At 41.3% G+C, this 19,756-nt stretch overlaps 1 protein-coding gene across 1 annotated transcript; it reads left to right on the top strand.

Moving 5' to 3' along the window:
- Nucleotides 1-2,002: 2,002 nt before the first annotated feature.
- chaf1b (chromatin assembly factor 1, subunit B) lies at nucleotides 2,003-18,690 on the top strand. The gene is made up of 14 exons (XM_015363692.2): nucleotides 2,003-2,105; nucleotides 3,584-3,721; nucleotides 4,610-4,742; nucleotides 4,858-4,975; nucleotides 5,663-5,766; nucleotides 6,992-7,088; nucleotides 7,388-7,472; nucleotides 10,059-10,152; nucleotides 10,806-10,875; nucleotides 12,235-12,326; nucleotides 13,258-13,417; nucleotides 15,333-15,767; nucleotides 16,293-16,384; nucleotides 17,411-18,690. The coding sequence occupies exons 2-14, from the start codon at nucleotides 3,596-3,598 to the stop codon at nucleotides 17,560-17,562; spliced, it is 1,758 nt and encodes a 585-aa protein (XP_015219178.2). The 5' UTR covers nucleotides 2,003-2,105; nucleotides 3,584-3,595; the 3' UTR covers nucleotides 17,563-18,690.
- Nucleotides 18,691-19,756: the final 1,066 nt, after the last annotated feature.

Below are 19,756 nucleotides of genomic sequence, written 5' to 3' on the forward strand. Positions count from 1 at the left end.
GGAAGACATTGAGGACAACTGTATCGGGTCAATATCCTTCAGCCCCATCCCGCTGTTTCCTGACTGTTAACAACGGTGGTTAGAAATTAAAAATCTTCCTGTCTTTTGGAAGGAAAGAGTATTTCCATATTAAAGGAAACTTCTGCAACCTCTTAATAATCGTTTTCATTTTGTCTTCCTCCTGCTACATCTCCTGAGCCTCAAACAGGACATCAGTTGTAACTGCAAGACATTCACACCGTTACATGCAAAGTGACTCTCTAACAGGTGCACTGATATTTTTTTTTGCACAGACCTCCAACCATTTTCTAATGGCTTTGTCCAAGTCAGTGATGCAGGGCAGCTAAAGCCAAGCCTAGCCAGCGAAGGCCGCAAGGTGGAGTACACTGGACCTGCCAGTCCAGCACAGGGCAGATGTACAGATACTCTTGCACCTGAGGCCAATTTACTTACCAGTATATCTTTGGACTGTGGGGGGAAAACCATGCGAACTCGGGGGGGGGGGGACATATAAACTGCACACACCACTGCAGGGCCAGAGCTTAACCCAGGGCCCCAACACTGAGGCAGCACTGCTAACTGTGTCTAGGAGTGTGTGGTCACTGCTGAAAGCAGAATAAGCTGCGGATCTGTGGCATGCTTTGTGCCAGGGGGCAGGGCTGTCTTCCCAGACCATCACAGTTGGGCCTGCCTGTCGATGCCGGTCAGGGGCCTTGATAACACCTGACAAGTGATGAGGTGGTGGTTTAGTCCAGCCTGTACCAGACCGAGGGCACAACGTCGGTTTTTGCTTGATGAGGGGCCATGTCATTTTTGTGTTTTTTCTTGAATTTCCTCAGGCTTGGCGTTCAACAGATCAAATGACCTCATCGCCTGTACCTGTATAGCTCCTCGCTAAATAGATGATTTAGTGCTTGTACAATAGTCAGGTCTTAAAAGTATGTGTCATTGTCAGTCATAGACCTGAACAATTCTGACCAATTGAACACCAAATGCATTTCTTAATAGGTTGTTTGTCATCTGACCCTGTTTGTACTCCACTGGTTCAACACAAGGCTGTGATCTTTCTCCCTCCTTTTCATCTTACTGTATATACTGATGACTGTCAAAGAAACTGAAAATAATCAAAGCAACAGGTTTGCTGATGTTAGTGTATTAGTCTCTTTGCTCTCAGTGGCTGGACAAACATGTGGAGCCATTCTGGATGAAATTGTCTGTTGGTGTGATGATACTTCTTACCTTGAGATGAATATGTCAAAAACAAAGCAATATAATTCCCACAACAATCCACTGGTATAGTTACTGTGACACATATCTGGGAATTGTGTTTGACAGCCATTCAAGTTCACTGAAATGCAGTGCTTATATAGTCTGAGAAAATAAGTTCTGATGGAATTGGAAAGTATCCTAGTATATAGCATTTTATGGGTCTTTAATGGAAAATATTTAACTTACTATTGTTCATTTTTTTAATTGTTATATTTCTTGGTTTGCTTCACACATTCAAAAAGAAAAAATACTTTCTAAATGTCATAAATCTCAGCCCATAAATGATTGGTGAGCTTTTAAGGCTGCTTTATGCCAAGCAGATCCTGAGGAAGGCCTGTGCTGTCATTGAAACCACATCTAATTTCTTCATCAGTTTTTTTTTACTTTATTTTTCTACAAATATTGATGCATTCCTAGAGGGGCAACATTCTTTTGGCGCTTAGTATACTGTCAAGAATATAACTTATTTTTGTGTTTAATTTTTAAAGGAGTAACTTTATTATTTGGACAAAATATTTGATGTTTCTAATAATGTTATAATAATACCCTTCTTGTTTATTTGCTAAACCCAGTACTGTAACTACACGTCTCCGTTTTGTCAACCCCTATTGCAATACACAAACTGTATCCATGCCTCTGCAGCTACAGCTCGACACCTCGAAATGTATTCGGTTCTCCTCGTAAACCCTCCGGAAAGAGCCGAATTCAGTCGGCCATGTTGGATGATGAAGGCGGTTCTGGCCACGATTCCCGGCGAGTAACTCCCCCACTGCAGCGCGGGAAACTCAGCTGTTCGGCCACTGCGGATCACAGTGAGCGGAGTGCTTGTCAGTCTGGTAAGTTTGGCATCTTTTCTTTTTACTTTTTTTAAACGCGTTTTAAATATACTGAACCGTGCATAGGGAAAGTACAGGTGTACACACACACACATATATATATTTCGCCACTCAAGAGCCGGTTGGGACAAAAAAACTTTTAGAATGTAACTGTTTACGTCTCACTAGTCACTTCAGAAACAACCGGTCAAATACAGAGTGAATATGATTTAAATAAGAAACGTGACCTTCTGAAAGCTTTTGAAAAACTTGTTTTAATTTTCCAAACTTTTGCGTGTCGTATTTTCACTGATCAGTTTTTTTTTGTTTTGAGTTTTTTTTTTTTAGGACTGTACATCTCATATAGCGAGATAATGCTGTGAATAACAGGCCGAACATCTATCTGCAGTGCTCATAGCAGGGTCTGTTTGTGTGAAAGAGAGTATGTTTCCTGTAAGGTTTTGAAGTTATCGGTCGCTGAACGTATCAAAATCCCTCACCGTGCTCGGTTTGCTGTAAAAGTGGCTGCTTCTCTGAACTGTGGACAGGTTATCTGTGACATAATGGGAGATCACAGCCTCTCTTCTTCTGCTGGAGTTGTATTTGATTTCTTGGCAAATGTCTCAACCACTTATTGTTGCTATTGTAGTGCTGTATTTTAGTATTCACTTGTACGGACTGACACAATTATTGCATTTACCATTTTTTTTCTTTTTTTTCCCAGGTATGGGTTGTTAGGAAGTAGTGACACACAAATTAGAATCCCATTGGACTATGTTTTTGCGAATTATTTAGGCCTTAGTAACTAGTACCTGACCGTAGAAGGCTTTTAAACTACCTATCCCTTATCCTTCTTTTAAACCACATCAATTCAAACAGAGTATTCAGAAATTCAGCAACAGAGCAGTAAGCCTGTTGCGCTGTAGAAATTGAGTAGTTTATTAATACATTTTCATTTTCATGTCAGGTTGTCTTTGAAAAACAGCATCTTTGAGTTCATTAGCCTCACCAGCTCCATACACAAAATGTAATTTGTGCTTAAGAGTAACAGAAGCAGCTTGTCTCGTCTCCAGCTGGCAGACACTTATAATGAAAGCTTATTTGGGCTCAGTCTCTTGGAAGGTGAGACAATGGAGAAGGCAGGTTTTTGCCACGGGTTCCCTTTTGCTAGGAATTAAAGCACCCCAACTGTTTTGTCACAGCCAACCTGGGATCAGCAGAGTGCACCAAGCTGCTTAATCCGTCAGCTTGTGCTTTACTCCTTAAAAAAAAGCAAGGTTCAGTGTGGAGTGTTGCCAGATTAAAACTGTCTGCAACGCCATAGCAACACATCTGCATAATTCTGTGTTAAGTGCAGTGCCTAACACAGGACAGCAGCGACATGGTCAGGTGTCTGACCATCTCCCTGCTCTGGGTTTCAAGTCTGCAGGGGGAGGAGGTCTGAAGCGCGACTGGTTCTTCTGCATCGCCACCTGTGCTCACCGCAGCTTGTCTTATAGGTGCGGTCCAGGATGAAAGTCATCACTTGTGAAATAGCCTGGCACAACAAGGAACCAGTGTACAGCATTGACTTCCAGCATGGCGGAGATCGGAAAGTCAACAGGCTGGCCACCGCAGGAGTGGACACTACTGTTCGGGCAAGTGACCCGTAGACCAGTGCTCTTTCACTTCCCCAAGAGGGGGAGCTGCTGGAGAGGTTGTGTGATGCGGGGCAGCTAGTTTAGGAATCTCTTTTGTTCAAGGTGGTGTAGAGAGGTTTTGTGTTATGAGGGAGCGGAGGTATCGTGTAGCTATGCAGTTATTGGGCTTTTTGTGCTTTCAGTTTACCAGAATGTTAGCTTGGAACTAGAAATTCCTTTGGCAGCCTAATTGTACTCGGTGGACAGGGGAAGAACTATGGGTTGATCAGAGACTAGTGGCCCACTTTAATTCTGCGTGGGTTCAAATAAATAAAAGCATCAAGAAAATGACATTTTGGTCTGCAGCTCTAGTACTTTTGACATTGTTCTCATTTTACACCAGCCTTGTATGTCGCCAGTTTGTACTCTTGAATGTCCTCCTTGTATAGTTGTCCCTGTTTGTACTTTCCCGTTATAGCTCCACACAGTTTGCTGCCATGTTTAATACCTGTCCGGGTCTTGGTATTATAATAGTGTGGTTCTTTATTCTGTGCACTTATTTGCATCAATACTGTTTGAATGGGAAAGTGCAAGTTAAAATAAAGGGTGGAGGTTTGTTTTAGGTTGCTTTTGTATCATGTGCTACAGTATATGATTTCACAGTGTTCCCACATCTTGGGGCCCACTAACTGTAAGTGGCTGATAGGTATTGATTATTGAAGAGCCAGTTAATGTAAATTAGTCTTGAGTGTGCATCTGTAGAAGACTGTTGAGGAAGTGACTGTGATGATCTAGTACGCCAACGGACTTGGGCAGTTTGTACCACTGTCCGCCTGTTGCCACTGTGTCATTGCCCGGCTTGAAAGGGCCTGCAGGTTGTGTAACTGCTGTCCTGTGCTCACACAGATGTGGAAGGTGGAGAAGGGACCGGATGGAAAGGCCATCGTGGAGTTTCTGTCTAATCTTGCGCGACACACTAAGGCAGTAAATGTGGTGCGGTTCTCACCCAGCACTGAACTCCTGGCGTCCGCAGGAGATGGTGAGCAATAGTTTTGTAATTTTGTAAGAGTCTTTTTATTTTTTGCTAAATGCTCTTGAAATGTAGAGCTCCATACACACACAGTGGTGTGCTGACCTGCGGATACCGGTTTCAGATGCTGCGATCTTGCTGTGGAAGATCAATGACAGTAAGGAGCCGGAACAGGCAGCTTTTCAGGAGGAGGAGGACGCTCAGCTGAACAAGGAGTGCTGGACCGTGGTGAAAACGCTGAGGTGAGGGTCAGGGAACCCCAGCAGTGTAGCATCATCTTAATCCGGGCCTTGGACGTGTCTGGAGCAAAAACAAGTCTGACCTAAGGAAATCCAGGTCGCTCCTGGAAGTGGTGTTGGAGTACCAGCAGGTGGAGCTCTTCCCTGTGGAACACAATGGCCCAGTATGTTAGTATGGTGGCAGCAGGCACTGTGCTATTGTAAGGGCCGTCCTTCAGTTCATAAATTAAATTGAGATGCTGACTACTTGATTATTAAAGAAACCGTGGTACCTGTTTGTAAGAGGACTGGTATTAACTCAGGCGTCCTGGCTAAAGTAATCTCTTGGCTTGCACAGTCTGGGTTTCTTGAACTTCACACTTAAATTCACTGGTGAAGCAGTGTCTCACTGTTTTGCATGATCTGTTTAGTGGGACTGATGGCTTGTGGGAGCCATACTAACGAAAACTGAGGGAGTGCTGTTAAACGAGTTGAAGACCATCAAGAGCTCTGTTGCTAAAGTGGCATACTCGTGAAACCCCAGTCGGGGTTTATCTAGCTCAATAAAGTTCAGTGATTGAGATTTTAGATGTGGTGCAACTTTGACACATAGGACAAGAGCTTTCAGTCTCTGGCCTAGGAAGTGAAGAGAAAAACAATGACAACCCTTTAAGTTATTTTATTTCAATCTTTTTTAAAAAAATGCTATAGGGGACACATAGAAGATGTCTATGATCTCTCATGGACAACCGACGGGAACTTCTTGGTGTCTGGGTCTGTGGACAACACTGCTATCATGTGGGATGTCAATAAAGGTAAAACTTCTCTGAATACATACAGTGGTGTGGGAAGGAAGCACACTTCTGCCTCTTCACTGCCTCGGGGGTCATAAAAGAGAATGGGAAAGCCTGGATAAACAGCAGCATTACAGCATTAATACAGTAGCAGGCAAAATTAAACATAATAAAAGATAATGGTTTTCAATTTTTAATTAAATGACACAGGCTGCTTTTAATCTTGCCTTCAGAATGTTTCTGTGCAATGCCAACGCAATACCTAGTAAGGATATTATTTATGAGCATACTAATAATGTAGGATTTATAGTCATAGTTTACATTGAAAATGTTTAATCATTGTTTTAATATTCAAAACATCTCTCAGAACATTACTGAAAGTGCCAGCTTTACCACTGTGAGCAGCTTCATACACAAAGTACGAGAAAGTGTTACCTAAAAAGGAACAAAATACAGCCCACCCCTACAAAGTCTTCCAAAACCAAAGCAGAAGCATATGAATGATTTATACAGATCTTCCTTTAAAAACCTGTCCTTTTTCACGCCACAACATGCACTGGAGATCAGTAGAACAGTACCGCACATCTGCAGGTAGACAGTACTGTTCCAACCAGTGTTCAGTCACTAAGGACACAGCATCAGACAATGGGGGGATTAAAAAAAAAGCAAACTGCTTACCCACAAAAAAAACATGCAAAGGAACCCTTCTGTAAATTTTATTTTTTAGGTTTTGAAGTGGGATATGTTTTCTGTTTAGACATCTGTCGGCATCATTAAGGCTCTTGTCGTCAAGCCAAAGGGCACCTTCTCTCTGCCCGTGATCAATACATAGTTTCAGAAGAAACCTTGAAGGATGCATTTGAACCCTCCAGGATCAGATATTTTAACTTGATCACCAGCAGTGGGACCTGGCCACTTCCCTTGCTCCTTCCTGCTTGACCACCCACTCCTTCAAAACTATGCCTCACCTGGGAGGTGCAAATCTCACTCCGATTTGTAATAGACACTCACACAAGCATTAACTTTTAGCTGCATCCTTTCTTTGTACACCTTTATAGTCTGGACTTTCACAGAGAATGTTGTCATCCTCCTGTTCTGATCTGCTGACTTTCAGAGCAAAGACCGGTTTAAATGCAGTTGTGCCAGTCATGTGTTCTCCAGGATTGCTCTTTTATTGTTCATTTAAGACAGCACAAATGTGTGAAACCAGTTTTGCTAACTGACTCTCCTTGTACTGTTCTTTCAGGGCAGAAAATGTCCATATTTAACGATCACAAGAGCTATGTGCAGGGTGTTGCCTGGGATCCTCAAGGGCAGTACATTACCACCATGAGCTGTGACAGGTACTGCCATTGCTTTTGTGTGTCCAGAGAAAAACACAGTGTGGAGTGAAACTGAGAAAGCACAGCTTGTCAACATGCTGTCTGCTTCTCCATTGTGACGGCTGCTTACAACACTAAGTGAAGTCAATTCTGATTCCAAGAGACTGAGCTGAGAGAATTTTTAAAAACCATCTCTCCTTATATAAGTGTTTCCTTATATGAGTATTTGCTATTTGGGGTTTTCATGATTAAGTCTAAATTTTTCCACAATGGATCTTTGATATTCATGCAGTGAGCTGTAAGTGTTCTTGTTACTGCAGGGTTATGAGGGTGTACAGCACACAGAGCAAGAGAAAGGCCTACAGTGTGAGCAAGATGTCTTCAGGGACAACTACGGAGGGAGAGGCAAGTGATTTAATATGATTTTAATCACAGTGTTATCAAAGGCAGGAGTGCAACAGAATCCCTGCATTTCGAACTTGCATTTTAAACAAAAAAGGTTGTATTGCTGCACTTACGTTAACATATATTACAGAAAATACACATTAAATGCTAAATTCTGCAATCAGAATAGATCTTATCATTAATAGTGATAGTATATTATCTGTAAGATTTTAAATGGTTGTGGGATTTACCTTATTAAGCAGTTTTTATGATGTAACTCACAGTATATCTCTGTGGCGCTAAGGTCAGTTATTTAAAACAAATATTGGCGATTTCAGGCTGTTAAACTTTACAGTTGTTCAGTAACGACAAAGTTTTCAGTTAAAGCTGGTAGCAGGCCCTGGGGTTCAGGACTTGAGGTGCAAGCCCCAAGGAGATCAGTCACAAAGTGACCCTAGAATTTCTTCAGCAGGTTCTTGAAGGATCCTGGATTTTGAGCTTCAGCCACCTTTTGCACTAAAAATGTATCTTTTTTCATTTCTTTTTATGTTCCTGTGTACTTTCATGCTGTGCATCAAAAAGCATGAGTAAAACCTTTCCGGGCTTCAATTCCACGCTTTTCTCAAGCCTTCTGTTTGCTTTTTTGCTGCTTCTCCGCATGGTATTGATGAAGACATACAGTAGTAAAAAAACAAACACCTGGGTTGCTGTCATGGTGTAGCATAAGAAGCACCTGTGCCACATGTATAGTCACTGAGCACTGAAACTGCTAGTTCTGAAACAAGGCGAGCTGCCTGTCATATTTTGCACATCATAGTTTCTGAGTGTCTTTTCAGTCCCACAGGCCGAATTTACAGGCGCTGATCAATAAACCCAGAGCTTGTTTAAATCATATTCCAGTCCTGCACTTTACCAATCGATACACACAAATGGTTGCACGTTAATGTTTGCCAGTTGTTGAACGTGACATCCCAGCAATATTCTTTTTAGGAGAACACATATGCACTGTACAATAATCACAGCTATATTTTAAATAAATGTAGCTATTGATGGTAAAAAAAAAAACCCACTAAATTGGGATCCAGTGAGGACAGTGGCTAATAGTGCTTTAAATAAATAAATAGAATAAACAACAAATGCTACACAACATTCTATTGAGTGGTTGTGCCTAGAATTTCCATGAATTATGTATGTTAGCTATATTTTTGAATGTCTTATTTAAGATCACTTTATTAGCCATATACAATTTTTTGCATTAGGAATTTCTTTTTGCTGTCCCCAACATGCTGTCCATGAGACACAGACAGGGAAGCTTGGGGTCAGTCATTTATACAGCGCCCCTGGAGCAGTTGGGGTTAAGGGCCTTGCTCAGGGGCCCAATGGAGCAGGATTCCTCTGTCAGCTGCGGGATTTGAAGTGGCAACCTTCCAGCCACAGGCGCAGATCCTTAGTCACAGAGCCACCGCTCTGCCCAAATTATTTAAATGTTTGTCCCATTTGAAGAACATTTTAATTGAATCTGACTCGCTATGTTAAATGAACTTGACCCTCTTGTTATAGTGAATGTTACTAAAGCCTGAGTGGAATTTTTGTGCTTAATCAGTGTTAAATTTCATTTACCAAGTGTCTTCTCCAGTTATCTAAGTCATTCCATTACTGTCGTTTATTCTATATGTTTGACATTACCTGCACATTATCTAGTTGGTAACCACAGTAGAGCTCATTGGGAAAGTTTAGAAAGAGCAATGAGCCACCTGTTTCCATCTGCCGTTGCCTGTTACCCTGTTCTCAATCCATATACACAGATCTTTGACTTTGGTTTTGGATTTGACAATCAGTCTTTTATGGGAGACATTGTCAACAGCTTTCTGGCTATCACATGTCGTGCTTTAGTTTTAAACAATGTCTGTTAACATGCAACTCATTTGCAAATATTCTTCTAGTTTAGCTCGAACTGTAATTTCCATAACTTTACCTCTAAGATTTTAGACTGATTGGTCTGTGGTTTTCAGGTTTGGATTTGTCTCCCTTTTTATTAATTGGTCTAGAATGCTCCAATGTCTCCAGTTAAAAGTGAGAGGTGAAATATCCTAGCATTTGTTTATGAATAACATCTCTACGTTTCCTAAATGTATGCGAATAGGTTCAAGATGGCCTAGCACATCTAGATCTCAGTATTAATGGAACTCTGTACATGGGGCATGCTGTTAGTGTCGTCTTTTAACAAATTGTTAATTAGTCATTTAACATATTTACTGTTTTTTATCTTTCATAACTGTGTGCATTGGTAATATCGAGAAAAAACAAATTAAAGTGCTTAATTTAAATTGAGGAATCTGTAATTCCCAGATTTATAAAACTTCTATCGCCAGTGTAGTACTTTAAATAAATCAGTCTGGTTCCTGCACTTTAAATGAGAGCCAGACAACATGTCATTTATATAGTCAGGTCTCTTGGGAATGGGGCAAGTTCCTTTGATGCAGAACTTGTAATGAACTACTCCTAAAACAGTGTGGACTTTGAGAGCATGTTTTGAGAATGTGGTCGCTCATTGTAAGAGGCTTCATACAGCTCATCTCAGTTTAATTCCATGTGTGTGATGTGCAGGGAAAGAGTTACAGAATGTTCCATGACGACAGCATGAGATCTTTCTTCCGCCGACTCTCTTTCACAACGGACGGATCTTTACTGCTCGCTCCAGGTATGAACATGGTCATCATTGGTGTTTTAATAATAATTACATTGCTTTTTCCTGGCTCTGCTGACTGTATAATTTAATAAGAAACAATTGTACAAAAGGACTTGCACAGACATGTACTTTATGTACAGAATCAGTGAAACTGCTGGTGTCTGTCCAAACTTCTGAATCCTGAAGAGGTAACATCTCCTCTTTTAATCCGTTATTTAACCAGATCATTAAGATTCTCCATTACAGTGGACCTGTAATGGAGACCTGGGGGCCAGTTAATATAATGGCATTTACTAGTCTAATCTGATGAAATACCTGTGTTTCTGCCTGAAAATGTATAGTTGCTCACAAATCTGTTCAAAGTGCTGATAATATGACAAGTTAGAATGCATTCAAGTAAATGCAACCTCTGTAGGTATAGTTGTTCCATGATGCTTCAGATTTATCAGTGTTTCTCTGTAGAGCACAAAACATATGTTTGTCAGAATCGTTCAGGATTTTCAGTACATGGATTGAGTGACTGTAATCTTCTCTGTTCCAGGGTAAAAAGATTAAAGTTCCCGTATTTTAAGCATGACTGAGTAGTTATAGATGAAAAATAAGTAGAGCAGCTGAAAAAAATCATGTTCCATTCATTTACCAACTGTGAACGTCTCCTTGTACAGCTGGGTGTGTTGAAGCTGGAGAAAATGTCACAAATACAACATATGTGTTCTCCAGGAAAAATTTGAAAAGGTAAGATTTCAAGCCCAGTCGGAACACACTTCGGGTAGTTTTGCAAGAGCTTTCAAATTACACTTCCAAGTGTTTTACGGAATACTGGATTGTGCTTTATCAAAACAAACACCGAAGACACTTAAATTAAGCAAGAGTTTTAAATTTGTCTAGTTGTGAGTTGATTGTTCTGTCTGAGGCTGATTTTGAAGACTTCAGTCAAATTTCTTGAGCTTCCATGACAACTTCCAGGGTTCATATTACTCTTTATAAACATCTTCCCTTTATTGTGCCAAAAGGGTTTAGAACAATATAGTGTATAGAGCTGCATACAGCTTCTTTATGTTCAAAATACTGTTCTGAATTATTTATTTTTTTGCTTTCACTTGTTTCAGCCATTGTTCAGTGTAAATTCATACAGGCAAGACCTAACCTACAGTTCAAAAACAGGATTTAAGTTGAATATGATTTCTTGCATATTGAGTCTTTTTTTTCTGAATGTGAAACTTTTATAGTTTTATAGGTACAACTATAATAGCTTCTCAGTTTTTTTGCCAAGCTTAGTATCTGTATTCCAATAACGGTGCAGCCCTGAGCAATTCTGACATTATTTTCAGTTTTGTGGATTTATTCTCGTTTTACCCAGTATAATGGTTAAAAACACTGTAATATACAGCAGCTAAGGTATTTACAAACCAAGGCAGAAGCTGATTTGAGATAAAGGCTTTTTGAATGATCCTCATAAAGTTCATTTTAATTCATGTGAGTTCTTATGGAATGGCAACGGTTGCGTAGCCATAAAATGGAGACATGCTTAAGCCTGTAGAGGCAAAATAAAGATAAAAGTTAGAATTACAAAACTCTGAACAGATCTTCATGCGAAATACTAATGTTTCTGTAGTTGGTTAAATTTGTCTTACAGTGACCCTTTTAAAATCAAACTATGTAAGCGGAAAAATTCACCAGGTGACCTGATACAATTAATGAAAAGCCCTCAGAGGTCTTGACAAAGTCAACCCAGCAGGCTTCTTGAGAACGGGCAGAAAAACATGAGCCAGAGGACACAGGTGGAAACTGCGCAGAACAAAACTGCATTCCTTTACCCAAAGGGTGTGGGGGTGTGGAACAAGCTGCCCAGCCATGTTGTTGAAGCTGCTACCCTGGGTTCTCCCGAGATCCACCTGGATGAGATCACTGGATCAATTAACTGCGGACTAATAGGCCAGAGGGGGCACATTTCCTCCTCTAGTTTGTAACTGTAATGATTGGGGTAGGCTAATAAAGTAATATACCATGGTGCAACAATAGTGCATTACATAATGAGCTTGTGCCGTACTGTGTGCTGTTGTCCTCAGCACAGTGTGACCTCTTCTCTTTCAGGCCCATCGCTCACCTGCCCTGCCCTGCTAAAGCCACCTTGGCCGTACGCTGCTGTCCTGTCTACTTTGAGCTGAGGACCTCCAAGGCTGAAGGTGCTGTGAAAGGTCAAACCTCAATGCTGACCACTGCTGGTAGCTTGTACACAGCCCAGAACCAAAAGCAAAAAGTGGCTGTTTTTGCAACGCTATAATGCAGCTGCTTTCTGAGCTGCTCTGTTTTCATTGATTAACCTGAGCTGGAAAATGATGCTGTACTTGTTTCCTTTTAAAGAGATTGAAAAGAAAAGGGTTAGTCTACATGTTTTCATGGGTTTTCCTAATTTGAAATCATGAAAATATGATGGCCTGTGGCCTTATAGATGCATTTCAGAGACCTTCCGGGTAACAAAAACAAGCCTGTGTGACATTGTCAAGCGATGAAAATCATATCATAAAATCTCTTAACGTGATTTCTGGAAGAACGGGTGTCGGGGTCTTTCTTTGGGAATGCTGTCTGGCCTTGAGAATTCCTCTTCAGTATGGGGTGGTCTTGCCTGTCTCTTACTGGACCTCCTATTGTCTCAGCCGAGGTGCTGTCAATCTTGAAGGTCTTCCCATTTAAATATTTGTGTTGTGTAGGTTGGTGAATGCCCATTCACCTGTTGGGAAGTGACCGTAGTTTTCTCCCAAGCCACTGCAGTTCATGTCCAATGAATCGCAGAGTAAATCATCCCTTATTGCAACTCCCAGGCATATTCAGGTGTGTAGGTGGTCTAAGCAAGATCAGACCGATTCCCATAAATCGCATACAAACCCAAAGAGCGCTAAGGTTGTGTTGCATTTATGGAGACATTGTTCTTTCAGGCTTTTTTATGCACAGTGTTCTTGTAACATGATATTCAGCCTCGTTATGGATCGTAACCTGGCTTCTTTCAAGAAGCGTTGTGAGCACTTCAAGTCAATTAACTACAATCAACCAAACAACCTGGATGGGTTGAATGGCCTCTGCTCATTTGTGACCGTCCTGGCCTTCTTTGTCTTTCAGATGGGTCCTCACAGGTTGTGCATAATGTGTTTAAACTGCCGTACCGGTTGGTGTTTGCTGTTGCCTCCGAGGACTCGGTCTTCCTGTATGACACCCAGCAGTCCATCCCCTTCGGGTACATCTCCAACATCCACTACCACACGCTCAGTGATGTCACATGGTGAGTTCCAGGTCAGGTCTACAGCAGACTGCAATGTAAGAAGCCTCATTTTGCAGCCCCAACTCTGAAAGTAGCCTATGAGCCACTGAGCCCATATAACCTTGTTGTGTTAAATTTGAGATGCTTCGCCAACCCTTTCCTGCGACAGGTTTGAATTCTAGTCAGTTTTAGGGGTGTTCTACCTTTTTTTCTATTTTCAACTGTTTTTCTTCAGCATATAGAATAATTGAATCCATTGTTTAAAGTTAACTCTGCATTTTAGCAGTAATGTTAGTAGAAAAGCAATGTCAGGAGCAGGCTATACTATAATTGCTGTTCTTATAATTTGCAATCTCATTGTTCATTGAGGGAGATATTTCTTCTGTTTTAGAACCTTAACATAAATCTTTTTGTTGATTTAGCTACCTAAGAGAACAGTCTTTGAGTGTGTATGGTTTCTTAAAACAGTTGTGTAACACAACTTTCCTTATTTTAAAAGTTTACCCACTTACCCTTAATTGTCTACTTTATACTTGGTTAACGCATGGAGAATTAAGGACGGTCTTCTGATTACTTTTAATCAAAAAACGGTATGAGAAAAATCAGTGCTTCACTTCCCTATTTGTTTGGTTCAGAATTGGAAGGAGCACAGTACTGTCTAGGCAGAGAAGCTCTTGTAAAGGTGAGCAGCACACTGTTGCTCATTATTAGAAATTGAGACAATGCCTTGAAAAAAATCTGAGAGGGTTGAAGTTTCTAAGGATTGCAGTAATATGTGTCTCACATTTCAGCAAATTATACTGTGGATTAATGACTACATTCAACCAAATTATACTTTTTAATTATGTAGAAGGAAAGTTTATATTGCATTGTGTTTTTAATCATTGCTTGCAGTTAATTTAAGTTTAATGATTTTTCTGAATCCAGAATTAAAACTCATCCTTTGCAGGAGATATTTAACTTCAAGTTTAGTTCATATCCCTTTAAGATGGATAATAATGGCATACAGGGCTCATTCTGTAAGGCTGAGCTACAAGAAAGGTGAAAGAATAAATTCAGAGATGAATCAGTTTTGAATTTTATGGTGACAGGCAATTTTCAGGTAATCATTTTTCGACATGTGAAAACATTTTTGCTCGTGAAAAAGCAGTGGCCTAAATTAAAAGCCTGGGAGTGGTAAGAATTGTGCTCTGCCACCTTGTCTTCAGGTGATTACAGCATCACAGTCCTGTGCAGCTAGATGTTTCCAAACAATATTAATGACGATTGTTTGTAATGTGTCAGAAAGTATTGCACAAATGAGTACTCAAGTTCCAGCTTGAAGGTGGTTTCAGTTTTAAGGCTGGGGTTTCCTATTGTTTTAGAAATAATGAGCTGTGCCCAACATTTCTAATCTCTGTGAAGAAGTATTTAGGAAACCAAAAGGTTAAGGTGCAGGCTCTCTATGATGCAGATTGCAAACAGTTACAGCATTGCCAGGATACACACGAAAGCCACGTTCATGACAACAGCCAGCTTTGTTTTGCTGGTATCTGAAGCCTGATATGGGAAGTGATAATGAGATTTTCAGCCCGGTCATGGTTCTCTTTGTCAAGGATGCATGCTGACAGCATCATTAAACCCTCAAAGAGCAGCAAAATGAAGCTGTAATTAAAAGAAAATAAGGCAAAATACAGACTTCAAAATAAAAAAAAAGACCAACGGTATTGCAGCAATCAGCCAATGGCAGATCATTGCTTGGAGTGGGTGATGTCTTCTTCTTGACTCTGCTCGCTCCTCTGACATTGACTGGCCGTGTCAGTGGGAAACAGGTGATGGTCTGCTCTGAAGCTGGCCCTCAGGGCCGGCTGTATACGGTAATTGTCTAACTGAGGACTTTATTGTAATTGTTCTGTGACTTGGAGTGAAGGCATAAGTTACGTTTCTCCTCGTTCAGGTCCAAGGATGCCTCTTTCTTGGCCGTCTCCTCGACAGACGGCTACTGTTCCTTCGTGACGTTCGAGAGCGGCGAGCTGGGGACCCCTCTGAAGGAGAAGCCCGTGCTGGAAGTCCAGACCCCGGGGATGGCGGCAGAGAAGAAGACAAAGAAAGCGGCGCGCACGTCTTCTCCCGTGCCCAAGTTTGTGGACGCCAGCCCAGTGGGGAGCCGGAATGGGGAGGCCACCACACCAGGCTCGCTGCTGGAAAAGTCAGCTAGCAAAGAAATCCCCTCCTGCTCCCCCCTGGGCTCGTGCGCCACCCCCGTCTGTGAGGACAGGAAGTCCGCCCAGACAGGAGTCCAGCCCCTGAAAGCCATCCAGCCCAGAAGGATTACTCTCAACACCCTGGAGGCCTGGAGCAAGCCCAGCGCCCCGGCAGGCCCCAAGCCCAGGTAGGACAGGGAGCACTTTCCCTCTGGATCCACCACTAGGATTTGACCCAGACCTTCAGTTTCAGTCTGGAGGTTGTGTTGCGGAAGATGACTGAAACAAAGTGTCAGCCAGAACAAAGACTTGTAAAGGAAGCGCTAAGACCGAAGCCCCTGAGCGATCGGATTCATGGCCTGTAATTCTGGGGCAATATCTTCTGCACCATTGCGTTACTAGTACTGTGGTTCTTTGTGGTGTTGCACCTGTTGTCTTCTTTTCACCTGACTTTTGAGCAGGTTGCTCAAGGTGTTTTAAAGGTGTTAAACTTAACTTTAAGTGTATAAGCTGAAGTCTTGCTCCTTTGGATTGTTGAAAACATTTTTAAAAAATTAATATGACGCAAAAGTATAAAGTGTGAAAAGGTTCTCATTCTCTATAACACTGGGTGCTGGGTGGACACTGCTCAATGGGGTTTACAGCAGTGTGTAGAAAGAGGAAGATTGTTTTTACTGATGACCTTTTAATTTTGTTTATTGTTCTTTGTGCAGGCGGATCTCTTTGACTCCTGTCACAAGTGGATCACCTGCCCTGTCTAGATCCTTGATTTCTACACCGTCTTCTACAGAAAAAGCAAAACATGGTTAGTAATCATTCAGGCCTTCTGTGAGATCTGTGCTGTCACACCAGCTGATTCCCATCTGACTGCAAAACGAAAGCCCAAGACTGGAAGGACGGGCACAGTTCCTCTGAGCCCAAGACTGGAAGGACGGGCACAGTTCCTCTGAGCCCAAGACTGGAAGGACGGGCACAGTTCCTCAGGCACTGTCCGGTCCTTCAGTCTCATTTCCCTGTGAGCTCATTGTTAGTTTAATGCTACAGAATAGCTTCGCTTCAGTGCATATTTTTCAGTTCTAATTTTTCCTTGATATCTTTTTTAACATTTATCCTAGCAAATAGTCATAAAGATTTCCGGTAAAAAAAGACTGTTCAGACAGGTATGAAAATATGTCTGGTACTGTCTCCAAAGCCATAGAAATCTGCAGGCTGCCAAAATGTCTGGCTGCAACAAAACATGCATGCTGATGTAATTATCGGAGTCCTGTTCCTGGAGTAAGGTTATTCACTAATTTTCATCCTCTTGCAAAACCGCGTCATCTGTAGAGGATCTCAATGAGCTGGAGCCCCATCTAGCAAGCACATGGAGTAATGTGGGTGTCCACAGCACCATCTGTCCATCATGCACAGATACCTGAGAACATGCAGATTCCACACAAAATGCACCGCAGCCCAAAATGAAACCTAGGGCCAAGAGCTATGCCACATTAACCCAAATTAACTCTAAGGGTTATGGGAGTTTGGAACCGATGCTCTGGCTTCTTACAAAAAAATGTCTGAGTGAGATTTTTAGATCATTGAACTACTAACTACCAAATGACAAGACAGGACAAATGGCCTTCTCTCATTTGTAGCCTTCATGTTCAGGTGAAATAATTTCGAGCTAAAACTCTACTGACTTGTTTTCCGAGTAATTGAATTCTCACTCAAGCAAGTGGCAGTGAACTGACCTAATTTATGATCTGTACTAATAAAACTTGCGCTTGCAACTGTATATTCAGGGCCAGGCTTTTTTACACCGCTGGTGATATGGAATTTTCTCCTGTTACAGAGAGACCCTCCCCTCCTACAGACCCAAGCTGCCAGCCCCCTGAGTCAAAGAGACAGAAGACTGACGGTCCTAGTTCTCCAGGCGAGTCGCCCAGCTCCACGGACAGCAGGACCCCCGAGGAGCCACAGAGCGGAGAGCTACAGTGTCCGTGATTGTCCTGAGCACACAGACTGATGCCCCAGTGCTCTCTGCACATGGGGACTCGCTCAGACAGGACTACAGCCGACACACACATCTCACTCGAATTTATGCCCTCCCCCTTTCCTTCGCTGACAGGGACAGGTGGGGACCTGAGATTGCTGGCATGTGTGTTGGAAGAAGTGTGTCTGTATATTACTTCATGTACTTGGTACTGAACGTCTGTTGTAATTTGCTAAAGTGTTCACGGTCTTCTCTGATAAGCGTGCTTCCCTTCTGAAAAGTAAGATATTGTAACTTGTAAACAAGTATGTTTTAGATGTGCAGGAGAAGGCTAATTTCAAGAGGATCCTGTTGTGTAAAAGTCATGGGGCTGGTTCTGTTTGTATGGTGTAGATCACATTGTTTTTTCCTGTAGCTGCGTATTTTGATGACAGACAACAATTTGCCATAAAATATTTTTCCTTAATTGTTATGCATTGACTTTTTTTCCATCTCCTGTGGCATTGCATCATGTATACAACATAGCCCATGTAATGTGTAGTGAATTATAGTATTTTTAGGACAAAGCTTTTGAGAAGAAGGGTCTCTTTGGGGTAGAGGGGGGCTTTATTTGTATCATTTTTAATTTAGGCTTAAGCTTACGTATTTCTTAACCATACTGTCATGTTGGAGTATCATTCCAACTGTGAAGTTTTGATGGATGCATTGACACTTAGACTGCTTAGTCATCCTTAACAGGTTACAGGAGTGCTGTATAACAGCCATTAAACATCTTTAGAGTTGCAGTTGTTTTACTGCGTTTTGGTTCATTTGATTTAATGAGAGCTCACTATTTAATTGCATTAAATTATGCGCTATCTGTCTATTTGTTAATTGCCAGCTGAAGTGTTCCTCTGCAATGTCTGTTTCTTGTAAATTGTAATAAAAGGATCAGGTCAATGGTAAGATAAATGTACATAGCTTAAATTGTTTAAACAGTAGTTAACTTTGTGTCTTGGATGAAACTCCCCTCAAGGAAACTTTGCTACAAGCAGCAGTTATATTTACTATAAATGTCTGCATTTTTATTTTATGGGATGTATTTTCATCCACGATGTGCTGAATGAGCAATTGTAAATAAAATGAAGCAAGATGCCGAAGTCTCTTGCTTGATTTTGCGCCAGCATAAGCTGTGTTTTTATCTGTGCAAATGAGCAGTAACATAATAACACTTTCTGCACACCGCTTTGAAATCCTAAGCTACAGGATCAAGGAGTACATAGTTTGTAAAGAACAGAAGTAAATGTTGGTAATGTAGCCCATCCAGCCCATTTGGTTGCTAGTAGCTAATTGAACCAAGGTTTTTGGTTCAACCACATGTCTGGGTAGATTGCTCCAGACTCCCACAGCCCTTTGTAAAAGGACACTCTTTCTGTACTGAAATGCACTTCCATGTTTTTTGTCACTTGTGACTTCTGGTTTGTGTTACACTGGGGTTTGAGTCTCTGATTCTATTGGAATATTAATATTCATTAGTTCTGAATATCAGGTCTCTTCATAGTCTTGTGCATTCAAGGCCAAAAACGTTCAGTTCCTTCATCCTCTCAAGGTAGGACAATCCCTTGAGTCTAAGGATGTATCTGGTTGCTCTTCATTAGGATGATTCCAGAGCAGCTGTCTTTAAAAATGTGTTGACCAGAGCTGTACACCATACACTGTACAATTTTACCATGGCAACCCTAACTTTTAATTACATGAGTTTATATACTCTGAACTTGTTTTCCATCATTCATGTAAGTGCCATCTTCAAGCTCAGTGTTTTCAATTTTAAATTGTGGTTTTTATAAGATTGCCCAGCCCTGAATTTGAGTGCTTTTGAGTTTCCTTGCAGCATTTAGTGCTAATCCTCCAGTTTTGATTAGTTTACAAACTATACCAGAACTTAATTAATTGAATTAAATTAGGAGGACCAATGCTCCTCATACTGATCCCTGTGGTACTCCACTAATTACATCACCCCTCTTTGAGCTATCAGCCCATATCTGTAGTCTCCGATTTTTATTCCTTAACCAGTTCTAAATCCTTAACTCATGCATTTCCTCAAATGCTTACCACCTGTGATTTAGAAATCAATCTTTTTTGCAAAACTTTATCAAAAACTATTAAAAGCTTTGTTGACATGGCTGGGTAGCTTTTTCCAGTCTCCCAGAACTTTGAAAAGAAGTG

This window comes from Lepisosteus oculatus, chromosome 15, assembly GCF_040954835.1.
Source record: "Lepisosteus oculatus isolate fLepOcu1 chromosome 15, fLepOcu1.hap2, whole genome shotgun sequence".
In the NCBI taxonomy this organism is placed as follows: Eukaryota; Metazoa; Chordata; class Actinopteri; order Semionotiformes; family Lepisosteidae; genus Lepisosteus; species Lepisosteus oculatus.